The following is a 21342-nucleotide window of genomic DNA, read 5'->3' on the forward strand; positions in this document are numbered from 1 at the left end:
TAGAGTCCTAAAGGTCAGAGTCTGAATTCGGTTTTACTAGGCTAAAATCAAGGTATCAGCAAGGCTGGTTTCTTTTGGAAGTTCTGGGTTTCAGTGATCACACAGCCTTCTCCTAAGTCAACTCTTCCTCTGCCTTTTTTTTTTCTTTTCTTTTTTTTTTTCGAGATGGAGTCTTGCTCTGTCCCCGAGGCTGGAGTGCAGTGGCATGATCTTGGCTCACTGCAACCTCTGTCTCCCGACTTCAAGCGATTCTCCTGCCTCAGCCTCCTGAGTAGCTGGGATTACAGGCACGTGCCACCACGCCTGGCTAATTTTTGTAATTTTAGTAGAGATGGGGTTTCACCATGTTGGTCAGGCTGGTCTCGAACTCCTGACCTCATGATCTGCCCGCCTCAGCCTCCCAAAGTGCTGGGATAACAGGTGTGAGCCACCACGCCTGACCCCTCTGCCTCCTCTTATAAGTACCCCTGTGATTATATTTCGGGGCCACTGGAATAACTCAGGATAATCTCCTTATCTTGAGATTAATTTACAAAGTTCCTTTTGCCATGTAAGGTAATTTACTCCTCGTTTCCTGGGATTATGATATGGACATGTTTAGGTGACCTTATTCAGCTTCCCACACTGACATTTGCTGTCTCCAAGTGAGAAGTGTGGAGATGGGTAGTTCACCTCATCCTGCCTGGGAGGTGGCTCAGGATCTTTTGATTCTCTTGGCTTCCTCTTGTGGTTTTAAGAGATTCCTGTGGAGCCCTAAGGAGTTAAGAGAACATGGAAAAATGGGCTTAACTGGCAGGAACAGAAATGGGTAAACAGGAGCAAATGTCCTGAGAAATGGGGTCAGCTGCAAATGGCTCACTTGCACACAAGCATCATGTCTGCAAGCACTGAACCTGAGCAGCATGACCTTGTAAAACTTCCCTCTTGCTTCTTGGCAGACCGGCTTCCCTCTTCTTCTTCTTTTTTTTTTTTTGAGACGTAGTCTCACTCTGTTGCCCAGGCTTGAGTGCAGTGGCGCAATCTTGGCTCACTGCAAGCACCACCTCCTGGGTTCACGCCTTTCTCCTGCCTCAGCCTCCTGAGTAGCTGGGACTACAGGCCCCCGCTACCACGCTCGGCAAATTTTTTTGGATTTTTAGTAGAGACCGGGTTTCACTGTGTTAGCCAGGATGGTCTCAATCTCCTGACCTCGTGATCTGCCCGCCTTGGTCTCCCAAAGTGCTGGGATTACAGCCATGAGCCACTGCGCCCGGCCCCAGGCTTCCCTCTTCTGTCTTGCCTGTAGCTCCCTTGCAACATTTTCTTTCCATTTTCTCTAATACATCTGCCTTTCTAAACTCATTACTGTCTTGGAAGATTCTTTTACCACCTGCATGCCAAGGCCTCAGGCAGCCATTGACCACGACATTTTGGTGGCCCACATAGGGACTCTCCCTACAGGAGACTCTCCCCCCTCTCCCTTCCTACTCGAGATCCCTGGTGGACAGTGTGTAAGTGTGTGGAGACAACTGAAGGTCTCTGGCCAGGGATACACTCTGGTGAAACTGAAAGGTGTCCTGGGAGGCTGAGGCAGGCAGATCACCTGAGGTCAGGAGTTCGAGACCAACCTGACCAACATGAAGAAACCCCGTCTTTACTAAAAATACAAAATTAGCCTGGCATGGTGGTGCATGCCTGTAATCCCAGCTACTCAGGAGGCTGAGGCAGGAGAATCACTTGAACCCGGGAGGCGGAGATTGTAGTGAGCCGAGATCTCACCATCGTACTCCATCCTGGGCAACAAGAGCAAAAGTCCATCTCAAAAAAAAAAAAAAAAAAAAGAGAGAAACTGAAAGGTGCCCATTCAGAGGTACCTAACCACCACTACCTGCTCTGGAGAGGGACCTAAATTCACTTTCCTTTTTCAGCCTTCCAGCAACCAGCTCCCAGTAGCCCTCTGGTAATTAATGGCATCTGGCCAGGGCTGCTCCATGGTGTTGCTTGAACGCCAGGGGGTCAACAGAGCTGGCTGCCTTGCCTGGAAGGGAGAAAGACTCTCTCCTATCCTTCTCTGGTCAAGAGTTCCAGAACTTTATGTGTGGTGCAGGTAGCAGTGACAGCTCATCTAGGGCAAATCCACACATGTTTTGAGTGACTTAGACCTTCTCACTCTAAATTCTCCTGTGAAGAGCTGGCCGTCCTGCTCCAGATGTTTTAATCCAGGTGATCCCAAACAGCACCGCAACGGTGAGTCTTCCCTCAACCTCTTCCCATCAGACCCTGGGCCAAGCACGCAGTTAATTCGTGCCTGGACTGACCTGGGACTGCCCACCCTAGTGGTCATCCCAGGGTCATCCTAGCTCTGGGAGGTTTTTTATTTTTTGTTGTTGTTGTATTTTCTTATTTTATTCAGATAGCACTCTGATCACACATGGTCCAACAACACTCAAATAATAAATCAAATATAATCAGATGTTAAAGATTGGTCTTCAAACATCATAGTCAATGATGCCACACTTGCCTATGATCTCTCCAACATAAAACCACATCAACACCTCAGTGGCCACCAAACCATTCAGCACAGCTTCCTTAACTATGAGCTGTTTGAAGCTACCAGTCTGAGCACTAATGACTATTTTCTTCAGGCTCTGAACAGCTGTAGGGATCTCAGCAGGGGTGGGAGGAACCAGCTCAACCTTGGCGTAGTACCAAAATGTGGCCAATTGAGGCTTCGAGTAAGTCACAACAGCGTCCGCCAGCGCTGGGGTCTTCTCCACAAGGTTACGGACAAATTGGCCATGGCTCTGGGATGAAAATTCCGTCGCCCCGAACGGCCGGTAGAGGTTTTTTCTTTTTTCTATTTTATTTATTTATTTAGACACAGCGTCTTACTCTGTCACCCAGGCTGGAGTGCAATGGCGCCATCTGGGAGGTTTTTTCTAATAGGCAGGACGCCCCTTTAGAAAAATGCACCTCAGGGTCCTTTAGCAGATGTGAGTAGAGTACTTTTCGTGGTAGGATGCCCCAAGTGAAAATGTGGCTTAACTAGCCCCAAGCAACTTGGTTTCCCTGTCACACAATTGGACAGACCCTGTCTAGTCCCTCAGACTCACCTCTGGGCTGCATTCAAAAACATTGGAGGACCGGGTGTGGTGGCTCACACCTGTAATCCCAGCACTTTGGGAGGCTAAGGTGGGCAGATCATGAGGTCAGGAGATCGAGACCATCCTGGCTAACACAGTGAAACCCCATTTCTACTAAAACAAAACAAAACAAAACGAAATTAGCTGGGCATGGTGGCGGGTGCCTTTAGTCGCAGCTACTTGGGAGGCTGAAGCAGGAGAATCGCTTGAACCCAGGAGGTGGAGGTTGCAGTGAGGTGAGATCGTGTCACTGCACTCCAGCCTGGGCGACAGAGCGAGACTCCATCTAAAAAATAAGATAAAATAAGATAAAAAATAAAATACTGGAACAAATTTGACCCCCAAAGTCTCAAAAAGAAATGCTTAAATGCTTAATTTTCCTATGCAATGTGTCTTTCCTGCTTTACAAACTTCTGGGTCAGAAATTCAGGCCTCTGAATGAGACCCTTGCCCCCAGTACTGTTTTACAGCTCGACCTTTTCTGTCGTAACTTCTGTAAATGGTCCGAAGTTCTTTATGTCCAGGATTTCATGACTGTCTCTCTGGATCCCAATCCCTGCCAAATCTGTCGAATGTGCTTGGCTAAATTATCTCGCCCCACTGACTCTTCTGACATTCTAGATAACCATTCCTTTATCCTCTTCTGCTTTCCCCAACCAGCCTCCCAAAATGCTGGGATTATAGGCATGAGCCACTGCACCCAGCCAAGAGGCCACCCCCGTGCATGTCACCTTCATGTTCAACTGTACCTACTCCATCTGTTCCTTGTCCCTCACCTCCTTGTCATCTCAACCTTGGATGTCATTTTCCAGTTCCGCCTCCTTTTCAGGGACCCTTGTCCCCATTCACATACTAGGTTGTGGGTCACTTATGATCCCACTTGAGCTCCAGACAAGGTTCTGCTGCTCTGAGACATGGCAAATGGGGATGTAGGAACCATCAGAGTCCGTGTTCCTTTCCCAGTGTCTGACCTGTCTCAGCTAGAAGCTAAGGTTGTCTCCTTTAGCCAAGACCCTTCCTGTTGCATAAAAAGATGGAGAGGACTTACCATTTTATTTAATAGCACTTGGCAGGACATTTATATGATCTTTACCATCTGTTGTACTCATGAGGAAAAGTCCTACCTCGGATCTCTAGCTCAATGATGGGCAGACGACGTTCATGCCCAGAACCCTCAGGAGTCTGGCCTGGGGAGAACGGCAGTTCCTGATGTTGATCCTAGATGGAGCTACCAAGAGGGAAACACTAGTAGGGAATGCTGTAATCATATGATTACTTGTTTAATTGAAGGCATGAAGAAGACTGCCATAAAACCAGTCAACTATGCCAAACTAAGAGAAGTAACACAGGGGGCAAATGAAAACCCAGCTCTATATTACTCCAGGTTGGCGGAAGCCATGAGAAAATATACTGTTATGGACCCTAAGAGCTGAAAAGGCCTAAGCATTTTGACTTTTCATTTTATTAGCCAGGCTTCTTCAGATATTAGACACAAACTGCAAACACTAGACCAAGAACCACAAATTCCATTCCCCACTTTGCTGGACACGGCCTTCAAGGTCTTTAAATAATAAGATAAAATTAGATAGCCTTGTTAAGATAAAAACAAGGAAATATCGCAGGCTGAATGGGATAGGAATGATCAAGAAAGAGATAAGTGGCAGTTTCACCATCTTGGCCAGGCTGGTCTTGAACTCCTGACCTCATCATCCACCCACCTCGGCCTCCCAAAGGGCTGGGAATACAGGTGTGAGCCACCGTACCCAGCCAAGATTGAGTTTGTGATTTACACAGGAGCTACTTATTCAGCCCTAATTAGTGTTTTTGGTCCTGCCCTTTGGTGAAGGTAGGTGAGGGGGGAATGCTTTGAGTTGTCCTGGGGGAGGAGATTCTCCATTTCTGGTTTACAAGACCAGAGTCTTGAATTATACTACAAGGACATTTTCATTTAAGTAGTTTATTTTCAGTTAGGGTAGCGAGTGGTGTAAGGGTGAGGAAGGTAGACAAGTACATGGTGGATGCTGTCTGTCCGATGGCAATAAAAGGATATTTGACTGGCTGTCCTCCAATTTATGTGAGTGGGAGCAGGTCAGCCACTAAGATTCAGAATAGCCATTGACTTAATGGCTGGAATATTATGCTTTGTTGTTTAGACGTGTTAAGTACGGGAATAACTGCAGGAATGAGAATGGAGAATATAAGGGCCAGTACGCCTCCTAGTTCGTTAGGGATGGATCATAAGATTGCATATGCAAACAAAAAGTATCGCTCTGGCTTAATATGGGGTGGGGTATTGAGGGGGTTGGCTAAAGTGTAATTATCTGGGTCACTCAGGAGGTCAGGCGAAAATAGTACTAGAGTTATTAGAAGGAGGAGGAGAAAAATTAAACCTAGAATATCGTTGGTTGTGTGGTAGGGGTGGAAAGTGATTTTGTTGGGGTCTGATGAAACCCCTGAAGGGTCGTTAGATCCTGTTTCATGTAAGAATAGGACGTGAGGCCGGGCGCGGTGGCTCAAGCCTGTAATCCCAGCACTTTGGGAGGCTGAGGTGGGTGGATCACGAGGTCAGGAGATTGAGACCATCCTGGCTAACATGGTGAAACCCTGTCTCTACTAAAAATACAAAAAAACTAGCCGGGCGCGGTGGCGGGCGCCTGTAGTCCCAGCTACTCGGAGGCTGAGGCGGGAGAATGGCGTGAACCCGGGAGGCGGAGCTTGCAGTGAGCCGAGATCGCGCCACGGCGTTCCAGCCTGGGTGACAGAGTGAGACTCCGTCTCAAAAAAAAAAAAAAGAAAAAAAAAAAAAAGAATAGGACGTGAACAGTTGCTAGAGCTATAATGACGAAGGGTAAGGTGAAATGGGAGGCAAAAAATCGTGTAACGGGGGGCTCTGTCAACTGAGAATCCGCCTTGGATTCATTGTTCAAAGGCAGTTCCAATATATGGGATGGCTGATGGTAGATTTGTAATTACTGAAGTGCCTCAGGATGATATTTGGAGCATGTAACCTATGAGTACTGTTGCTATAGTTGTGAGTAGGAGGATAATGCCAATGTTTCAGGTTTCTAGAAATATAAATCACACATAGTATAAGCCTCGGCCAACGTGTAAGAAGAGGCAGATGAAAAATATTGAAGTAGGCCGGGTACAGTGGCTCATGCCTGTAATCCCAGCACTTTGGGAGGCCAAGGTGTGCGGATCACAAGGTCAGGAAATCGAGACCATCCTGGCTAACATGGTGAAACCCTGTCTCTACTAAAAATACAAAAAATTAGCTGGGCGTGGAGGCGGGCACCTGTAGTCCCAGCTACTTGGGAGGCTGAGGCAGGAGAATGGTGTGGACCCGGGAGGCGGAGCTTGCAGTGAGCCGAGATTGGGCCACTGCACTCCAGCCTGGGTGACAGAGCGAGACTCCATCTCAAGAAAAAGTCATTGGGGGCCGGGTGTGGTGGCTCATGCCTGTCATCCCAGCAGTTTGGGAGGTCAAGGCAGGTGGATCATGAGGTCAGGAGATTGAGACCATCCTGGCCAACATGGTGAAACCTAGTCTCAACTAAAAATACAGAAATTAGCTGGGTGTGGTGGAGCACACCTGTAATCCCAGCTGCTTAGGAGGCTAAGGCAGGAGAATCGCTTGAACTCGGGAGGTGGAGGTTGCAGTGAGCCGAGGTCATGCCACTGCACTCCAGCCTGGTGACAGAGCAAGACTCCGTCTCAAAAAAAAAAAAAAAAGTCATTGGTGACTGGGTGTGGGAGGCTGGCTGGGCAACATAGTGAGATCTCATCTCTACAGAATAACTTAGCTGGGTGTGGTGTTGCGCACCTGTAGTCCCAGCTACTTGAGAGGGTGAGGCGGGAGGATCACTTGAGCCCAGGAGTTTGAGGCTGCAGTGAGTCATGTGGCCACTGCACTCTGGCCTGGGGAACAGAGCCAGAGACTGTCTGAAAAAAAAAAAGAAAGAAAGAAAGAAAAGGGAAAAGATTGACATTGAAACAATTAAAAAAATTTTTTTTGAAGTTTCTTTTTTTTCTTCTCCTTTCTTTTTTTTTTTGAGACAGGGTCTCGCTCTGCTGCCCAGGCTGGAATGCAAGTGGTGACATCATAGCTCACTACAGCCTTGATATCTGGGGCTCAAGTGATCTTCTAATCTCAACCTCCCAAGTAGCTGGGACAACAGGTGTGTGCCACTGCACTCAGCTGATTTTTTTTTTTTTTTTTTTTTTTGAGACGGAGTCTTGCTCTGTGCCCCAGGCTGGAGTGCAGTGGCGCGAGCTTGGCTCACTGCAAGCTCCGCCCCCCGGGTTCACGCCATTCTCCTGCCTCAGCCTCCTGAGTAGCTGGGACTACAGGCGCCCACCACCACGTCCGGCTAGTTTTTGTATTTTTTTTAGTAGAGACGGGGTTTCACCGTGTTAGCCAGGATGGTCTCGATCTCTTGACCTTGTGATCCGCCCGCCTTGGCCTCCCAAAGTGCTGGAATTACAGGTTTGAGCCACCGCGCCCGGCCTCAGCTGATTTTTTATATTTATAGAGACATGTCTCCCAATGTTGCCCAAGCTGGTTTTGAACTTGTGGCTCAAGCAGTCCTCCCGCCTCAGCTCCCCGAAGTGCTGGTATTATAGGCATGAGCCACTGTGTCTGGCTTGTTTTTTCAAGTTTCAGTGATAACAAATGGCTATTGCAAAGAAAATTCGGATGGTATATATAAATTTATAAAGGAAAAAATGGGCAACCTCTTCTAATCCTTTCCCCAGAATTGTCAGCCTGGCATTTGTTTTTTAAGACACTTTTCTGAACATAGGTAAAAATAATGTCTTGAGGCCAGGCGCGGTGGCTCAAGCCTGTAATCCCAGCACTTTGGGAGGCCGAGACGGGCGGATCACGAGGTCAGGAGATCGAGACCATCCTGGCTAACACGGTGAAACCCCGTCTCTACTAAAAAATACAAAAAACTAGCTGGGCGAGGTGGCGGCACCTGTAGTCCCAGCTACTCGGGAGGCTGAGGCAGGAGAATGGCGTGAACCCGGGAGGCGGAGCTTGCAGTGAGCTGAGATCCGGCCACTGCACTCCAGCCTGGGCAACAGAGCAAGACTCCGTCTCAAAAAAAAAAAAAAAAAAATGTCTTGAAATTGTAACATTAGTGGAATTATGGTGGGTGAAGAGGGCTCCAGCATACTTTTTTTTTTTTGAGACGGAGTCTCGCTCTGCCGCCCAGGCTGGAGTGCAGTGGCCGGATCTCAGTTCACTGCAAGCTCCGCCTCCTGGGTTCACGCCATTCTCCTGCCTCAGCCTCCCGAGTAGCTGGGACTACAGGCGCCGCCACCTCGCCCGGCTAGTTTTTTTGTATTTTTTAGTACAGACGGGGTTTCACCGTGTCAGCCAGGATGGTCTCGATCTCCTGACCTCGTGATCCGCCCGTCTCGGCCTCCCAAAGTGCTGGGATTACAGGCTTGAGCCACCGCGCCCAGCCAGCTCCAGCATACTATTTTGTTCAGCATTATGGTGTAGACATCTCTCGCTGCCATCTGGGTCGTGGCTACTGGAAGTGAGCTTCTCAGGCTCTGTAGGTGTCTGCCATGGGGAAGGAAGGCCTTCCAGTGGAGGAGCCACCTGTTGGATCCCAGTGCTGCCTGTACTGAAGCTGCTCCAGCCACTGTCTTGCCCTCCAGTCTGTCCCCCACATCCCTCTTCCTTGTGTCCCTCAGACTGCGTCCTTCACTTGCTCAAATGCTCCCTGGGCACTGGTCTTCTGCTGTTCTCCTGTCCCTAGGGGCAGCCTTCCTTGCCTGGGACTGGTGACAGCCCTTCGTGCCATTTAACCCAGTCTGGCCTGAACATGGGTGCTCTTCTTCCTCTTGTCCAGATTCCCAGTGCCAGTCATCCTCTTGAGGGCAAAGATGGGGAAGTTCAGGCTGTAGGTGCTCCCTGCCCGGTTTGCCAGCTGGTTAGGATGTGGAAGAGCCAGGGAAGCCTTTGTAGGGAGAGTTTCCCCCACAACAGGTGGCCTTGCAGGGTGTCGGTGGGTGGAGGGTTGTGAGTGGTCCATGGCCCTGACTGGATGGGTATGAGTCTCAGGCAGATGGTGTGTGTGGCCTGAGCGAAGGCCAGGGAGGCTGGCTTCCTGCCCTGCCATGGTGGCTAACCCAGCATCCCTAGAACAGGAAGAGGTCATGATTATCAAGATGGAGGAGGATGAGGCTCCCCCACTGAATCCTGCACCCCTCTTCAATCCTTAGTCCCCGACCCTGCCACCTGGGCTTAGCAGGGACCCCTGGCAGCACTTCCATAGCTTCCGCTATGAGGAGCAGTGAGCCCTTGAGAGGCCCTGGCCCAGCTGCATGAGCTGTGCCACCAGTGGCTGTGTCCTGAGGTGCTCTCCAAGGAGGGGCTGCTGGTACTGGAGCAGTTCCTGGGTGTCCTGCCACCTGCCATCTGGGTCTGGGTGGAGTCCCAGTGCCCTGAGAGCAGTGAGGAGGCTATGGCGCTGGTGGAGGACTTCACCCAGATGTTGAAGACTGGTGAGCCACAGGGGTCCAGGGGTTGGCCTGAGGGGTAAGGGAATCTATGAGGGGTCACAGCTCATGACCCTGGGCCCTGAGTGCCTCCCTCAGTCTGCCTGGGCCCTCAATATCCCTGTCTTGGGGAGGAGGACCTAGAAGCTGTGACACATTTGGAGACTTCTGCAGCCTCTGAGCCCCCCAGAGGCATGAGCTTGAGGTTGATGTGACCCCCTCTCTCAGGGTAGACCAGGCTTCCTTTCCCATCCTTCTTTCCTTCCCCGCAAGGTCACCAAGTGCCTGCCATATGCCAGGCCCTATTGGTCCAGCAGGGAAAGACACTTGCATTCATGGAGCCTAGTCTGGTTGGAGAAATGGACCACGAGACCATCAGTCACAGTGTAGGTATCCTTTCCCTGTAGGAGGTGGGGGGAGGAGGAGGTGAGCAAGGAGCCTGGCCTGGCAGGAAGCAGCTTTGTAGTTTCCAGTGCCTAACATCCTCACTGTAAGCTTGGGTTCCACACATGTGTGTACGCATTTGTGCTTGCGAGGGGGTGACAACTACAAGATAGGAGAGAAGGTTGGTTACAGCCGCCATCCGCATTTGTTCCTCTGTTCACTCGATTGCTCATGCATGACTGTGCAGTGTCTTCTGCCTACTTGATTCTCTGTCAGGAGGTAGAAACTATGTCACTTATTTAAAAAGTACACCTTTACCAAGTTATAGTTGACATACCAAAAAAGTATACAATTCAGGGATTTTTAGTATATTCACAAGGTTGTACAACCATCACCACCGTTTAATACCAGAATTTAATTACAACCAAAAGAAACCTCATGCCCATTAGTAGTCACCCATCAGCCCCCTCCTCTAAGCTCCCGGCAATCACTAATCTGCTTTGTGTGTCTATGGATTTGCTTATTCTAGACATTTCATTAAATGGAATCACACTGTATGTGGCCTTTTATGTCTGGCTTCTCTCAGAGCATAATGTTTTCGAGGTTCACCCATGTTTTAACATGTCAGAACTTCATTTTTTTTTTTTTTTTTCTGAGACAGGGTTTCACTCTTGTTGCCCATGGCTCGATCTTGGCACACCGCAGCCTCCGCCTCCCGGTTCAAGTGATTCTCCTCCCTCAGCCTCCCAAATAGCTGTGATTACAGGCATGGGCCACCACGCCCGGCTAATTTTGTATTTTTAGTAGAGATGGGATTTCTCCATGTTGGTTAGGCTAGTCTTGAACTCTCGACCTCAGGTGCTCCACCCGCCTCAGCCTCCCAAATTGCTGGGATTACAAGCGTGAGCCACCGCGCCCAGCCAGAACTTCATTTTTATGAGCAAATAATATTCCATTGTATGGATATGACCCATTTTATTTATTCATGTAGTCTTTGATCAGCATTTGGCTTGCTTTTGCTTTTTGGCTATTATGAATAATGCTGCTATGGATGTTCATGTAGACGTTTTTGTGTGGATGTTTGTTTTCATTTCTCTTGGTTGTATACCCAGAAGTGGAATTGCTGGGTCATATGGTAACACTATTTGACCTTCTGAGGAACTGCGAAGACACCACTTGTTTTAACAGAGGGAAGTTAAGGTTAAAAATGTTTCTGAGATATTGAAGGAGTAAAAAAGCACAAAAGAACCCTAAGATGTCATGTTGGTAGGAACTGCAGGGAACAGCATCCATTCCTAGAGCTTTGCGAACAAAGGGAAGAGGTTGGGTTTAGTCTTTGAGAGAAGCTCAAAGGAGGGGAATGTGGTGATGGGGGCGCTGGGGTCCAGATCCCTGGGGAGGTGTTGCTGCCGGCTGATGCTGGGGTCTCCACGGAGCCTTCATGAAGCTGATTCTACACATACTGGAAAAGCTGCAAACTGGCTTCAGCTACTGCTGAGGGGATTGAAAGCCTTAATTTTGCAGGACTGGTTTTTCCCTACACATGAATATGAGGGGCACATATCTATGGTCCCTGTGGGGTGTTTTTTTTTTTTTTTTGCTGTAGTGCTGGGCTCTATTTTCTCTCTCTCTCTCTCTCTCTCTCTCTCTCTCTCTTTCTCTTTCTGACAGAGTTTTGCTCTTGTTGCCCAGGCTGGAATGCAATGGTGTGATCTTGCCTTCCCACAACCTCTGCCTCCCGTGTTCAAGGGATTCTCCTGCCTTAGCCTCCCAAGTAGCTGGGATTACAGGCATGCTCCACCACACCCGGCTAATTTTGTGTTTTTAGTAGAGACAGGTGGCCTGCGCCTGTAATCCCAGCACTTTGGGAGGCTGAGGCGGGTGGATCACCTGAGGTCAGGAGTTTGAGACCAGCCTGGTCAACATGGTGAAACCCCGTCTCTACTTCAGATACAAAAATTAGAGGCGTGGTGGCGCACACCTGTAATCCCAGCTACTCGGGAGGCTGAGGCAGGAGAATCACTTGAACCCAGGAGGTGGAGGTTGCAGTGAGCTGAGATTGCCCCATTGCACTCCAGCCTAGGGGACAAGAGCGAGACTTCATCTAAAAAAAAAAAAATTAGCCAGGCATGGTGGCGGGCATCTATAATTCCAGCTACTTGAGAGGCTCAGGCGGGAGAAGCACTTAAACCTGGGGGGCAGAGGTTGTGATGAGCTGATATCGTGCCACTGCACTCCAGCCTGGGCAGGTGGAAGAGTGAAACTGCCTCTCAAAATAATAATAATAATAATAATAATAATAATAGAGAAATAAATAAATAGGGATTTTGCATCATGACCACATGGGTATTGGAACAGCAGTCTACAGCAATCCCCATGGGTTGTGAATGATTAGGTCCACTCAGTCTTGAAACCATATGTTTTCAAGTACGCTCTGGTTAACATTTACATGAAGACTCCTGCCTTTGCTCTGTGTCCTTTTTTCTTTTTCTTTCTCTTTTTTTTTTTTTTTTTTGAGATGGAGTCTTGCTCTGTCACCCAGACTGGAATGCAGTGGCATAATCTTGGCTCACTGCAGCCTCTGCCTCCCAGTTCAAGCAATTCTATTGCCCTAGCCTCCTGAGTAACTGAGACTACAGGCGTGTGCCACCATGCCCAGCTAATTTTTTGTATTTTTAGTAGAGATGGGGTCTCACTATTTTGGCCAGGCTTGTCTCGAACTCCTGACCTCAGGTGATCTGCCCACCTCCACCCTGTGTCCTTACCTTGTCTCAGCTCTGCCCATTATTGCTGGTGCCCCTGATGCCCCCGCATGAGAGAAGGAGAGGGGCTGGCCCTGAGTGGGGGTGGGCTCTTGTGTTGCTGTCAGGGAGTCCAGGAGCGAGGGCTACTGAGCTCTTCTTGGTTGTCACCATCCCAGTGGATTTGGGGGTCCCAAAGACCACCTTCAGGTTTGATGATTTGCTAATAGGATTCAGAGAACTCAGCAAAACTGTTATACTCCTGGTTATAGTTTATTACAGTGAAAGGAAACATAAAAATTAGCAGTGGAAAAAGGTGCATAAGGCAGAATCCAGGAGCAACCAGGTGTGCGCTTCCAGTTCTCCTCTTGCAGTGGAGTTGTGTGGATAGCACTTAATTCTCCCAGCAATGATGTGTGACAACACACAGGGGTTACTGTCAACCAGGGAGGTTCACCTGAGCCATGGTGTCCTGGGTTTTCACTGGGGTCAGTCACATAGGCATGGAGCATCCGCATGACTGAATGCAGTTACTAAGTAAGTCACATAGGCATGGAGCATCCGCACGACTGAATGCAGTTACTAAGTCTCTCAGTCACGTAGGCGTGGAGCATCCGCACGACTGAATTCTGTTACTAAGTCTCTCAGTCACACAGGCGTGCAGCATCCGCACGACTGAATTCGGTTACTAAGTCTCTCAGTCACACAGGCGTGCAGCATCCGCACGACTGAATGCGGTTACTAAGTCTCTCAGTCACACAGGCGTGGAGCATCCGCACGACTGAATGCGGTTACTAAGTCTCTCAGTCACACAGGCGTGGAGCATCCGCACGACTGAATTCGGTTACTAAGTCTCTCAGTCACACAGGCGTGGAGCATCCGCACGACTGAATTCGGTTACTAAGTCTCTCAGTCACACAGGCGTGGAGCATCCGCACGACTGAATACAGTTACTAAGTCTCTCAGTCACACAGGCGTGGAGCATCCGCACGACTGAATTCGGTTACTAAGTCTCTCAGTCACACAGGCGTGGAGCATCCGCATGACTGAATGCAGTTACTAAGTCTCTCACTCACACAGGCGTGGAGCATCCGCATGACTGAATGCAGTTACTAAGTCTCTCAGTCACATAGGCGTGCGGCATCCGCATGACTGAATGCAGTTACTAAGTCTCTCAGTCACATAGGCGTGCGGCATCCGCATGACTGAATGCAGTTACTAAGTCGCTCAGTCACAGTGGTGCGTGGCATCCGCGTGACTGAATGCAGTTACTAAGTTCTCTCAGTCACGCAGGCATGCGGCATCCGCATGACTGAATGCGGTTACTAAGTCTCTCACACAGGCGTGCGGCATCCGCATGACTGAATGCAGTTACTAAGTCTCTCAGTCACGTAGGCGTGGAGCATCCGCACGACTGAATATAGTTACTAAGTCTCTCAGTCACACAGGCGTGCGGCATCCGCATGACTGAATGCAGTTACTAAGTCTCTCAGTCACACAGGCGTGCGGCATCCGCATGACTGAATGCAGTTACTAAGTCTCTCAGTCACACAGGCGTGCGGCATCCGCATGACTGAATGCAGTTACTAAGTCTCTCAGTCACACAGGCGTGCGGCATCCGCATGACTGAATGCGGTTACTAAGTCTCTCAGTCACATAGGCGTGCGGCATCCGCATGACTGAATGCAGTTACTAAGTCTCTCAGTCACATAGGCGTGCGGCATCCGCATGACTGAATGCAGTTACTAAGTCTCTCAGTCACATAGGCGTGCGGCATCCGCATGACTGAATGCGGTTACTAAGTCTCTCACACAGGCATGCGGCATCCGCATGACTGAATGCAGTTACTAAGTCTCTCAGTCACGTAGGCATGGAGCATCCGCACGACTGAATGCAGTTACTAAGTCTCTCAGTCACACAGGCGTGCGGCATCCGCATGACTGAATGCAGTTACTAAGTCTCTCAGTCACACAGGCGTGCGGCATCCGCATGACTGAATGCAGTTACTAAGTCTCTCAGTCACACAGGCGTGCGGCATCCGCATGACTGAATGCAGTTACTAAGTCTCTCAGTCACACAGGCGTGCGGCATCCGCATGACTGAATGCAGTTACTAAGTCTCTCAGTCACGTAGGCATGGAGCATCCGCACGACTGAATACAGTTACTAAGTCTCTCAGTCACATAGGCGTGCGGCATCCGCATGACTGAATGCAGTTACTAAGTCTCTCAGTCACACAGGCGTGCGGCATTTGCATGACTGAATGCAGTTACTAAGTCTCTCAGTCACACAGGCGTGCGGCATCCGCATGACTGAATGCAGTTACTAAGTCTCTCAGTCACACAGGCGTGCGGCATCCGCATGACTGAATGCAGTTACTAAGTCTCTCAGTCACACAGGCGTGCGGCATCCGCATGACTGAATGCGGTTACTAAGTCGCTCAGTCACAGCGGTGTGGCATCCGTGTGACTGAATGCAGTTACTAAGTTCTCTCAGTCACACAGGCGTGCGGCATTTGCATGACTGAATGCAGTTACTAAGTCACACAGGCGTGCGGCATTTGCATGACTGAATGCAGTTACAAAGTCTCTCACTCACACAGGCGTGCGGCATCCGCATGACTGAATGCAGTTACTAAGTCTCTCACTCACACAGGCGTGGAGCATCCGCATGACTGAATGCAGTTACTAAGTCTCTCAGTCACATAGGCATGCGGCATCCGCATGACTGAATGCAGTTACTAAGTCTGTCAGTCACATAGGCGTGCGGCATCCGCATGACTGAATGTAGTTACTAAGTCTCTCAGTCACACAGGCGTGCAGCATCTACATGACTGAATGTAGTTACTAAGTCTCTAGCACCCCCCAGAGATCAGATGATGCAGCACTGGTCCAAGGCCCGCACCAGAAATCACACTGTTAGCATAAACTATCTGGTGTGAAAAAGACACTCTTAACAGGCAGATATTCTAAGGGCTTTGAGGTTACCTCCCAGGAGCAGGTCAAGGGCCAGACCTTTGTTTCAAATGTGCAGGGGTTGGACAACCTAGGCCTGCTGAATTAACCCTTTACTGTACACTTGGCTACAGCTGAAGGAAGCTTCTCATCTCACGATCATTTCCTTTGTTTCAATGACTTGTTTATCAGGGATTTTGGGTGTACTCTTGGATTGTGTTTGTGTGTGTGTGTGTGTGTGTGTGTGTGTGTGTGTGTGTGTGTTTATACCAGAGGGGATTGCATGTCAACTAGGGACAGGGCATTCTGTGTGGTCTGGAGGGCAGGCCTATGTCCTGTCCAGCCACAATCCTAGGCCAATGTCCTGGGACATTATGCGAGATGGTGCAGTGAACACTTAGGGACACTGGCCACATGTTGACTGGCCTGATTGGTTGGTTGGTCTAGGGGCCTGGCCCCTTTGTGCTTAGAGTACGGCTGAGGATACTAATGCTTCCCTCTCTCCTTAGCATTGACCTAGGCTCCTTCTGAGGACTGGCAGTCTGGAGACCTCGCAGAGGCTGCCAAACCTTTTGTGGATGGAGCTCAAGTGAACTGTTAGTCTAACAAGGTCAGAGATGCTACATTCTGCGGACACCCTGCACTCCCCAACCCCTCCTCACCCCAGGCCATGGAGGGGCAAGGGGGCATATTAAGCAGCTGAGCCTGGTCTGCCCTTGCCCACCGCCACCAGCTCCTGGTTCTTAGGGTTTGTCCTTCACAGGCTCATGCCATTTGAATAGTGGAGGAGGTGTTTGTCCCTGTGTCTTGGGACTCCAGGTCTCAAATTCACAGGCACAGGAGCCAGCCTGGGGCCAGAAGAAGGCAGAAGTGACCAGGTGGTGCTGCCAGATCTCAGCTGCTTTTGACTGGGGCAAACAGTGATGCAAGGAAAGCCTGAATCCAATTTTTTACTGTTGGCACGCAGGTCACATTTTTTTTTTCTTTTGAGATGGAGTCTTGCTCTGTTGCCAGGCTAGAGTGCAGTGGCGCAATCTCGGCTCACTGCAACCCTCTCCTTCCAGGTTCAAGTGATTCTCCTGCCTCAGCCTCCCAAGTATCTGGGATGACAGGTGCCCACCACCACGCCTGGCTAATTTTTGTATTTTTAGTAGCGATGGGATTTCATCATCTTGGCCAGGCTGGTCTTGAACACCTGACCTCATAATCTACCTGCCTCAGCCTCTCAAAGTGCTGGGATTACAGGTGTGAGCCATCGCACCCAGCCCAGTTCACAATTTAAAACAGTCTCAGGCAGGCCCAGAGAATGTCTCTGTATACTGTGTCCACCATGCCAGCCTGCAGTGTGTGTTGGGGGGCTGGGGTTCCTGGTACCTTGGCTGTGCCTCCCGGGCTGGCTTGGATCTTGGCTTTGCTTTTGTCAGGTTCTGTGTAGCCCCAGCCCCAACCCCAGCAGGCTTGTCTCACTATCCACCCTTGGGCTCTGCCTGACTTTCCAAAAGTGGGTTTTCTTTGATTAATTTATTTATTTCTGTTGCCCAGAGATAGAAAGAAATATACTAATTATTATCTGTCTTCCCATTTTATTATTGATTTATCCACTTTTGGAGACAGGGTCTCACTCTGTCACCCAGGCTGGAGTGCAGTGGCACAATCTTGGCTCACTGCAACCTCTACCCACTCCCCCCTGCCACCCTCAACCTAGGCTCAAGCGGTCCTCCCACTTCAGCCTCCTGAGTGGCTGGAACCACAGGTGTGCACCAAAACGCCGGCTAATTTTTAGTATTTTTAATAGAGCCAGGGTCTCACCATGTTGCCCTGTCTGGTCTCAAACTCCTGATCTCAAGCAATCCACTGGCCTCTGCCTCCCGAAATGCTGGATGACAGGCATGAGCCACTGCACTGACCCCATTTTATTTTTTTAATTTATAAATTTAATATATGTATATCATAAAATAATTTTTAAAGAGGCATATAAAGTTATGGCCTCACACCCAGTCTCCTCTAGAGGTAGCCACTGTTAACTGTTGTCCGTCCTCCTTTCTCACATGTGCATATGTGGTACACACATATATGTGTGTATGAATGTAGGTGCATAAATACTTCCAAAGGAAGCCCCACTAATGCTCCAGGCCCTACTGTTTTCACTCTTTCTCATGGGGGCCCTTCTAGTGATGTGAGCAACTTCCCCTTTTCTTTTTAGAGGATCCATGGGAGTCAGTTGCCCAGCCTAGCCAGGACATGTGGGTTGCTGTCTGTTTCTTACCCTAGAACACATACCCTTGCCCTGTCTGCCACTCCTCTTTGCACCCTCTGCCATTCAGGCCTGCCTGTACTCTGAATCCCCTCATGGCCTTCAGCCCCTGGACGTCCCTGGAGCCCCTGCTTGGGTACTGAGCACTGTGTAGGGGTGTTACACACCCAGTCCTCCCAATAGCCCTATGTGGTTGCCCCAGTTGGCCAGGGAAGGGAGCTAAGGTGGGTCGTGGCAAACAGCTCACATCCCATTTGCCAGCTAGACTTGCCTTGATATAGGAAACCTTCAGTGCAGCCTTCCCAGGGGTGGCTCTGCCCTGTGAGGTAGATATCAAAGCTTGTCTGTGTCACAGTACACTTGTCTGTTTGTGGTCCCGGCAGGTAACCCAGGAAGGAGAGAGGGATCTGCTCACAGACACTGACTAAGCATGCATGAGAAGGAGGGCAGAACAGCTGAGGAGCATTCTGGGGTCTCCTGCCAGGTGAGCAGTGACCACAGCCTGGCCTTCCCTTCCCTTGACTGCCATTCTTGGACCTTCCTGAAACCCTGCAAGGACTGGGAACTCTTACGGTGGCCCTGCCCAGATCTACCTCAGAGCCACCCTCACCAGGTGTCCTGTGTGAGTTACTGGCATTCCCACAACTTTGAGAGAGCAGCCAGGGCTGCTTTAGTGTAAATCTCTTCACAAATCAAGTGCGAAAGCAGAGTTCTGGGAGATCCTGTTAGTGGAAGAAACAAGGTGCCTGGCCTGCCCCCTGGTGGAGTGACACATGAGAAACTGGCCTGGTGGCTGCTTCTGGGCCCTGTGATAGGAGGGACACACTTCCCTGTCCTGGTTCTCCTGCAGTTGATCGGGGTTATTTTCCATGCTGCGTATTACCTTTAAAAAGAAACCTTCAGGTCAGGTGTGGTGGCTGGCACCTGTAATCTCAGCTCATTGTTTATGGTGCCAACCTGGATCTTTGGAGAGGCCAAGGAGTAGGTGACTTGGAACCCTGATGGTCAGTGTGGGGGGCAGGGAAAGCTTATACAGTCCTCGTGTGTTTACAGAAGCTTGCTGCATTCCTGAGAGTGAAGTTAGTTTAGTGCATGGGGCAAACGTCCAGTGGGAAGTGAGCCTTGTGACCCTAATACGGCCCGAATCTGCTCCCTAAAGGGAGAGACTTGGTAAATTATCTTTACCAGGTGTTACCCAAGCCTGTCAGTACTCCCCACCAGTAAGCCTTGTGTCCGCATTTTACAGCGTGGGTCAGGGCTGGGGCCCTAGTGGCAGCAGTTGCTGAGATCAGCGGGCTCAGTAGCAGGAACACAAGTACCCCCTTGCGATGTCTGGAGGACACCCGCTCCACCGTCTGAAGAGGCCGCTGAGCGCCCGCAATTACCGAGGCATCAGGTGGGACCGCAGGGCCATCAACCTGTAGGTGAAGCTCCAGGCGCTGTGGCGCTTTGAAGCCGGAGAAAAGCTCAGTAGAATCGGGAAGGCGCTGGGGCTGTCCACCTCCACCTTGGCCACCATTCGTGACAAGGAAAAGATCTGGGCGAGTTCCCAGGCGGCCACATTGCAGGCGGCCACCAAGTTGAGGCGTAGCCTCAGCCTGATGATAGACAACATGGAGCAGCTGCTGAGTGTGTGGATGGAGGACCAGAGCCAGCCTAACGTGCAGTTCAGTGTGGTGCTCAGTCAGGAGAAAGTCCATGGCCCATTCAAGAACCTCAAGCAGGGCCGGGCGCGGTGGCTCAAGCCTGTAATCCCAGCACTTTGGGAGGCTGAGGCGGGCAGATCACCAGGTCAGGAGATCGAGACCATCCTGGCTAACACGGTGAAACCCCGTCTCTACTAAAAATACAAAAAACTAGCCAGGCGAGGTGACGGCGCCTGTAGTCCCAGCTACTCGGGAGGTTGTGGCGGGAGAATGGTGTAAACCCGGGAGGCAGAGCTTGCAGTGAGCTGAGATCCGGCTACTGCACTCCAGCCTGGGTGACAGAGCGAGACTCCATCTCGAAAAAAAAAAAAAAGAACCTCAAGCAGGAGCAGGGCAAGGGCGCCTAGCCCGAGAGCTTCGGGGCGAGTCGAGGGTACTTCGCTGGTTTCAAGGCGCGCCACGGCTTGAGTAGCATCCGGGCCAGCGCCCCGCCGCAGGTGCGGACCGGGAGGCTGCGCACAAGAACCCAGCGCTAACGCGCAGGTTGATCCCAGAGGGCGGCTACACACCCTGGCTGGTGTTCAACATGGATAAGCCCAGGTTCTTCTGTAAGCGCCTGCCGAGAGGACGTTCATTTTCCTGTGGAAGATGAGTCGGCCCCTGGGTCAAAGGCGCCGGAGACCTCCTGACCCTGCTGCTCGGTGGCAACGCGGCCGGAGACTTCAAGCTGAAGGCCCTGCTGGGGTACCCCTCGGAGAACCCGTGTTTCCTCAAGGGCTCCTCCAAGTCCAGCCTGCCCGTGGTGTGGTGCTCGCACAGGAAAGCCTGAGTAACCACGAGCCTCTCCCAGGAGTGGTTCCTGCACTTCTGCCCCACAGTGGCGAGGTGCTGCACCCAGCACGACCTTTCCTACAAGGTGCTGCTTATCCTGGACAGCACTCCCGGCCACCCTGGGAACTTGGAGGAGCCCTTGCACCACATGCGCATGGGATACCTGCCAAGATCACCACGGCTTTCATCCAGCCCGTGAACCGGGATGTAGCGGCCTCTCAAGGCCTGGTACCTGCGGAGGATCTTCTGCCTGCTGACGGCCAAGGCGGACGGCCCAGACTAGCAGGCGACAGTAAGGGACTTCTGGAAGGACTACCCCGTCCTCGACACTGTCTACAATATCTCTGAGTCCGAGCCCCAGGAGGAACTCCCACCAGTTGTTTTTTTTTTTTTTTTTTTTTTTTTTGAGATGAGTCTGGCTTTGTTGCCCAGGCTGGAGTGCAGTGGCCTGATGTTGGCTCACTGCAAGCTCCGCCTCCTGGGTTCACGCCATTCTCCTGCCTCAGCCTCCTGAGTAGCTGGGACTATAGGCGCCCGCCACCACACCCAGCTAATTTTTTGTATTTTGTAGAGACAGGGTTTCACCGTGTTAGCCAGGATGGTCTTGATCTCCTGACCTCGTGATCCGCCTGCCTAGGCCTCCCAAAGTGCTGGGATTACAGGCGTGAGCCACCAACTGATCTTTTTTTTTTCCCTAAATTTGAGATGGAATAGCGCTCTGTCGCCCAGGCTGGAGTGGTGCAGTGGTGCGATCTCAGCTCACTGCAACCTCCGCCTCCCGGGTTCAAGTGATTCTCCTGCCGCAGCCTCCTGAGTAGCTGGGATTACAGGCCCTCGCCACCATGCCCAGCTAATTTTTAAAAATATTTTTAGTAGAGACAGGATTTCACCAAGTTGG

General features: G+C 50.6%; 1 protein-coding gene, 2 long non-coding RNA genes and 1 pseudogene across 13 annotated transcripts in view; 1 reads left to right on the plus strand and 3 right to left on the minus strand.

Annotated features, from left to right (window-relative positions):
• LOC144337154 (uncharacterized) overlaps positions 1 to 21342 on the plus strand; it is a 40809-nt gene that overhangs the window by 2626 nt on the left and 16841 nt on the right. For 4 of the 9 annotated variants that reach the window (XM_077980260.1, XM_077980262.1, XM_077980261.1 and 1 more), the window contains exons 2-4: positions 16223 to 16323; positions 18351 to 18451; positions 19214 to 19508. Coding sequence is in view for 1 of the 9 variants with exons in the window: in XM_077980259.1 (XP_077836385.1) it covers positions 18398 to 18451 (54 nt within the window). In the remaining 8 variants the exon portion in view is untranslated. Of the gene's footprint in view, positions 1 to 16222; positions 16324 to 18350; positions 18452 to 19213; positions 19509 to 21342 lie in introns of those variants that run through there. The other 5 variants (XR_013409826.1, XM_077980259.1, XM_077980264.1 and 2 more) reach the window with 2 other exon arrangements.
• LOC144337156 (uncharacterized) lies at positions 133 to 10805 on the minus strand. The gene is made up of 3 exons (XR_013409830.1): positions 8570 to 10805; positions 7620 to 7937; positions 133 to 1243 (listed from the first exon to the last, which is right to left on the minus strand). It is a non-coding gene; the product is annotated as an uncharacterized LOC144337156 (long non-coding RNA).
• LOC714250 (ATP synthase F(0) complex subunit g, mitochondrial pseudogene) lies at positions 1733 to 3859 on the minus strand (annotated as a pseudogene). Its single transcript, XR_013409099.1, has 2 exons — positions 3854 to 3859; positions 1733 to 2783 (listed from the first exon to the last, which is right to left on the minus strand). The product of XR_013409099.1 is annotated as an ATP synthase F(0) complex subunit g, mitochondrial pseudogene (transcript).
• Positions 12497 to 16981, minus strand: LOC144337155 (uncharacterized). 2 transcript variants are annotated; one of them, XR_013409828.1, is made up of 4 exons: positions 15395 to 16957; positions 14646 to 15295; positions 13821 to 14545; positions 12497 to 13293 (listed from the first exon to the last, which is right to left on the minus strand). It is a non-coding gene; the product is annotated as an uncharacterized LOC144337155 (long non-coding RNA). The 2 variants fall into 2 exon arrangements; XR_013409829.1 differs by having other exon boundaries at positions 12498 to 13293; positions 13821 to 14346; positions 15033 to 15327; positions 15589 to 16981.

Source organism: Macaca mulatta, chromosome 19 (assembly GCF_049350105.2).
Source record: "Macaca mulatta isolate MMU2019108-1 chromosome 19, T2T-MMU8v2.0, whole genome shotgun sequence".
In the NCBI taxonomy this organism is placed as follows: domain Eukaryota; kingdom Metazoa; phylum Chordata; class Mammalia; order Primates; family Cercopithecidae; genus Macaca; species Macaca mulatta.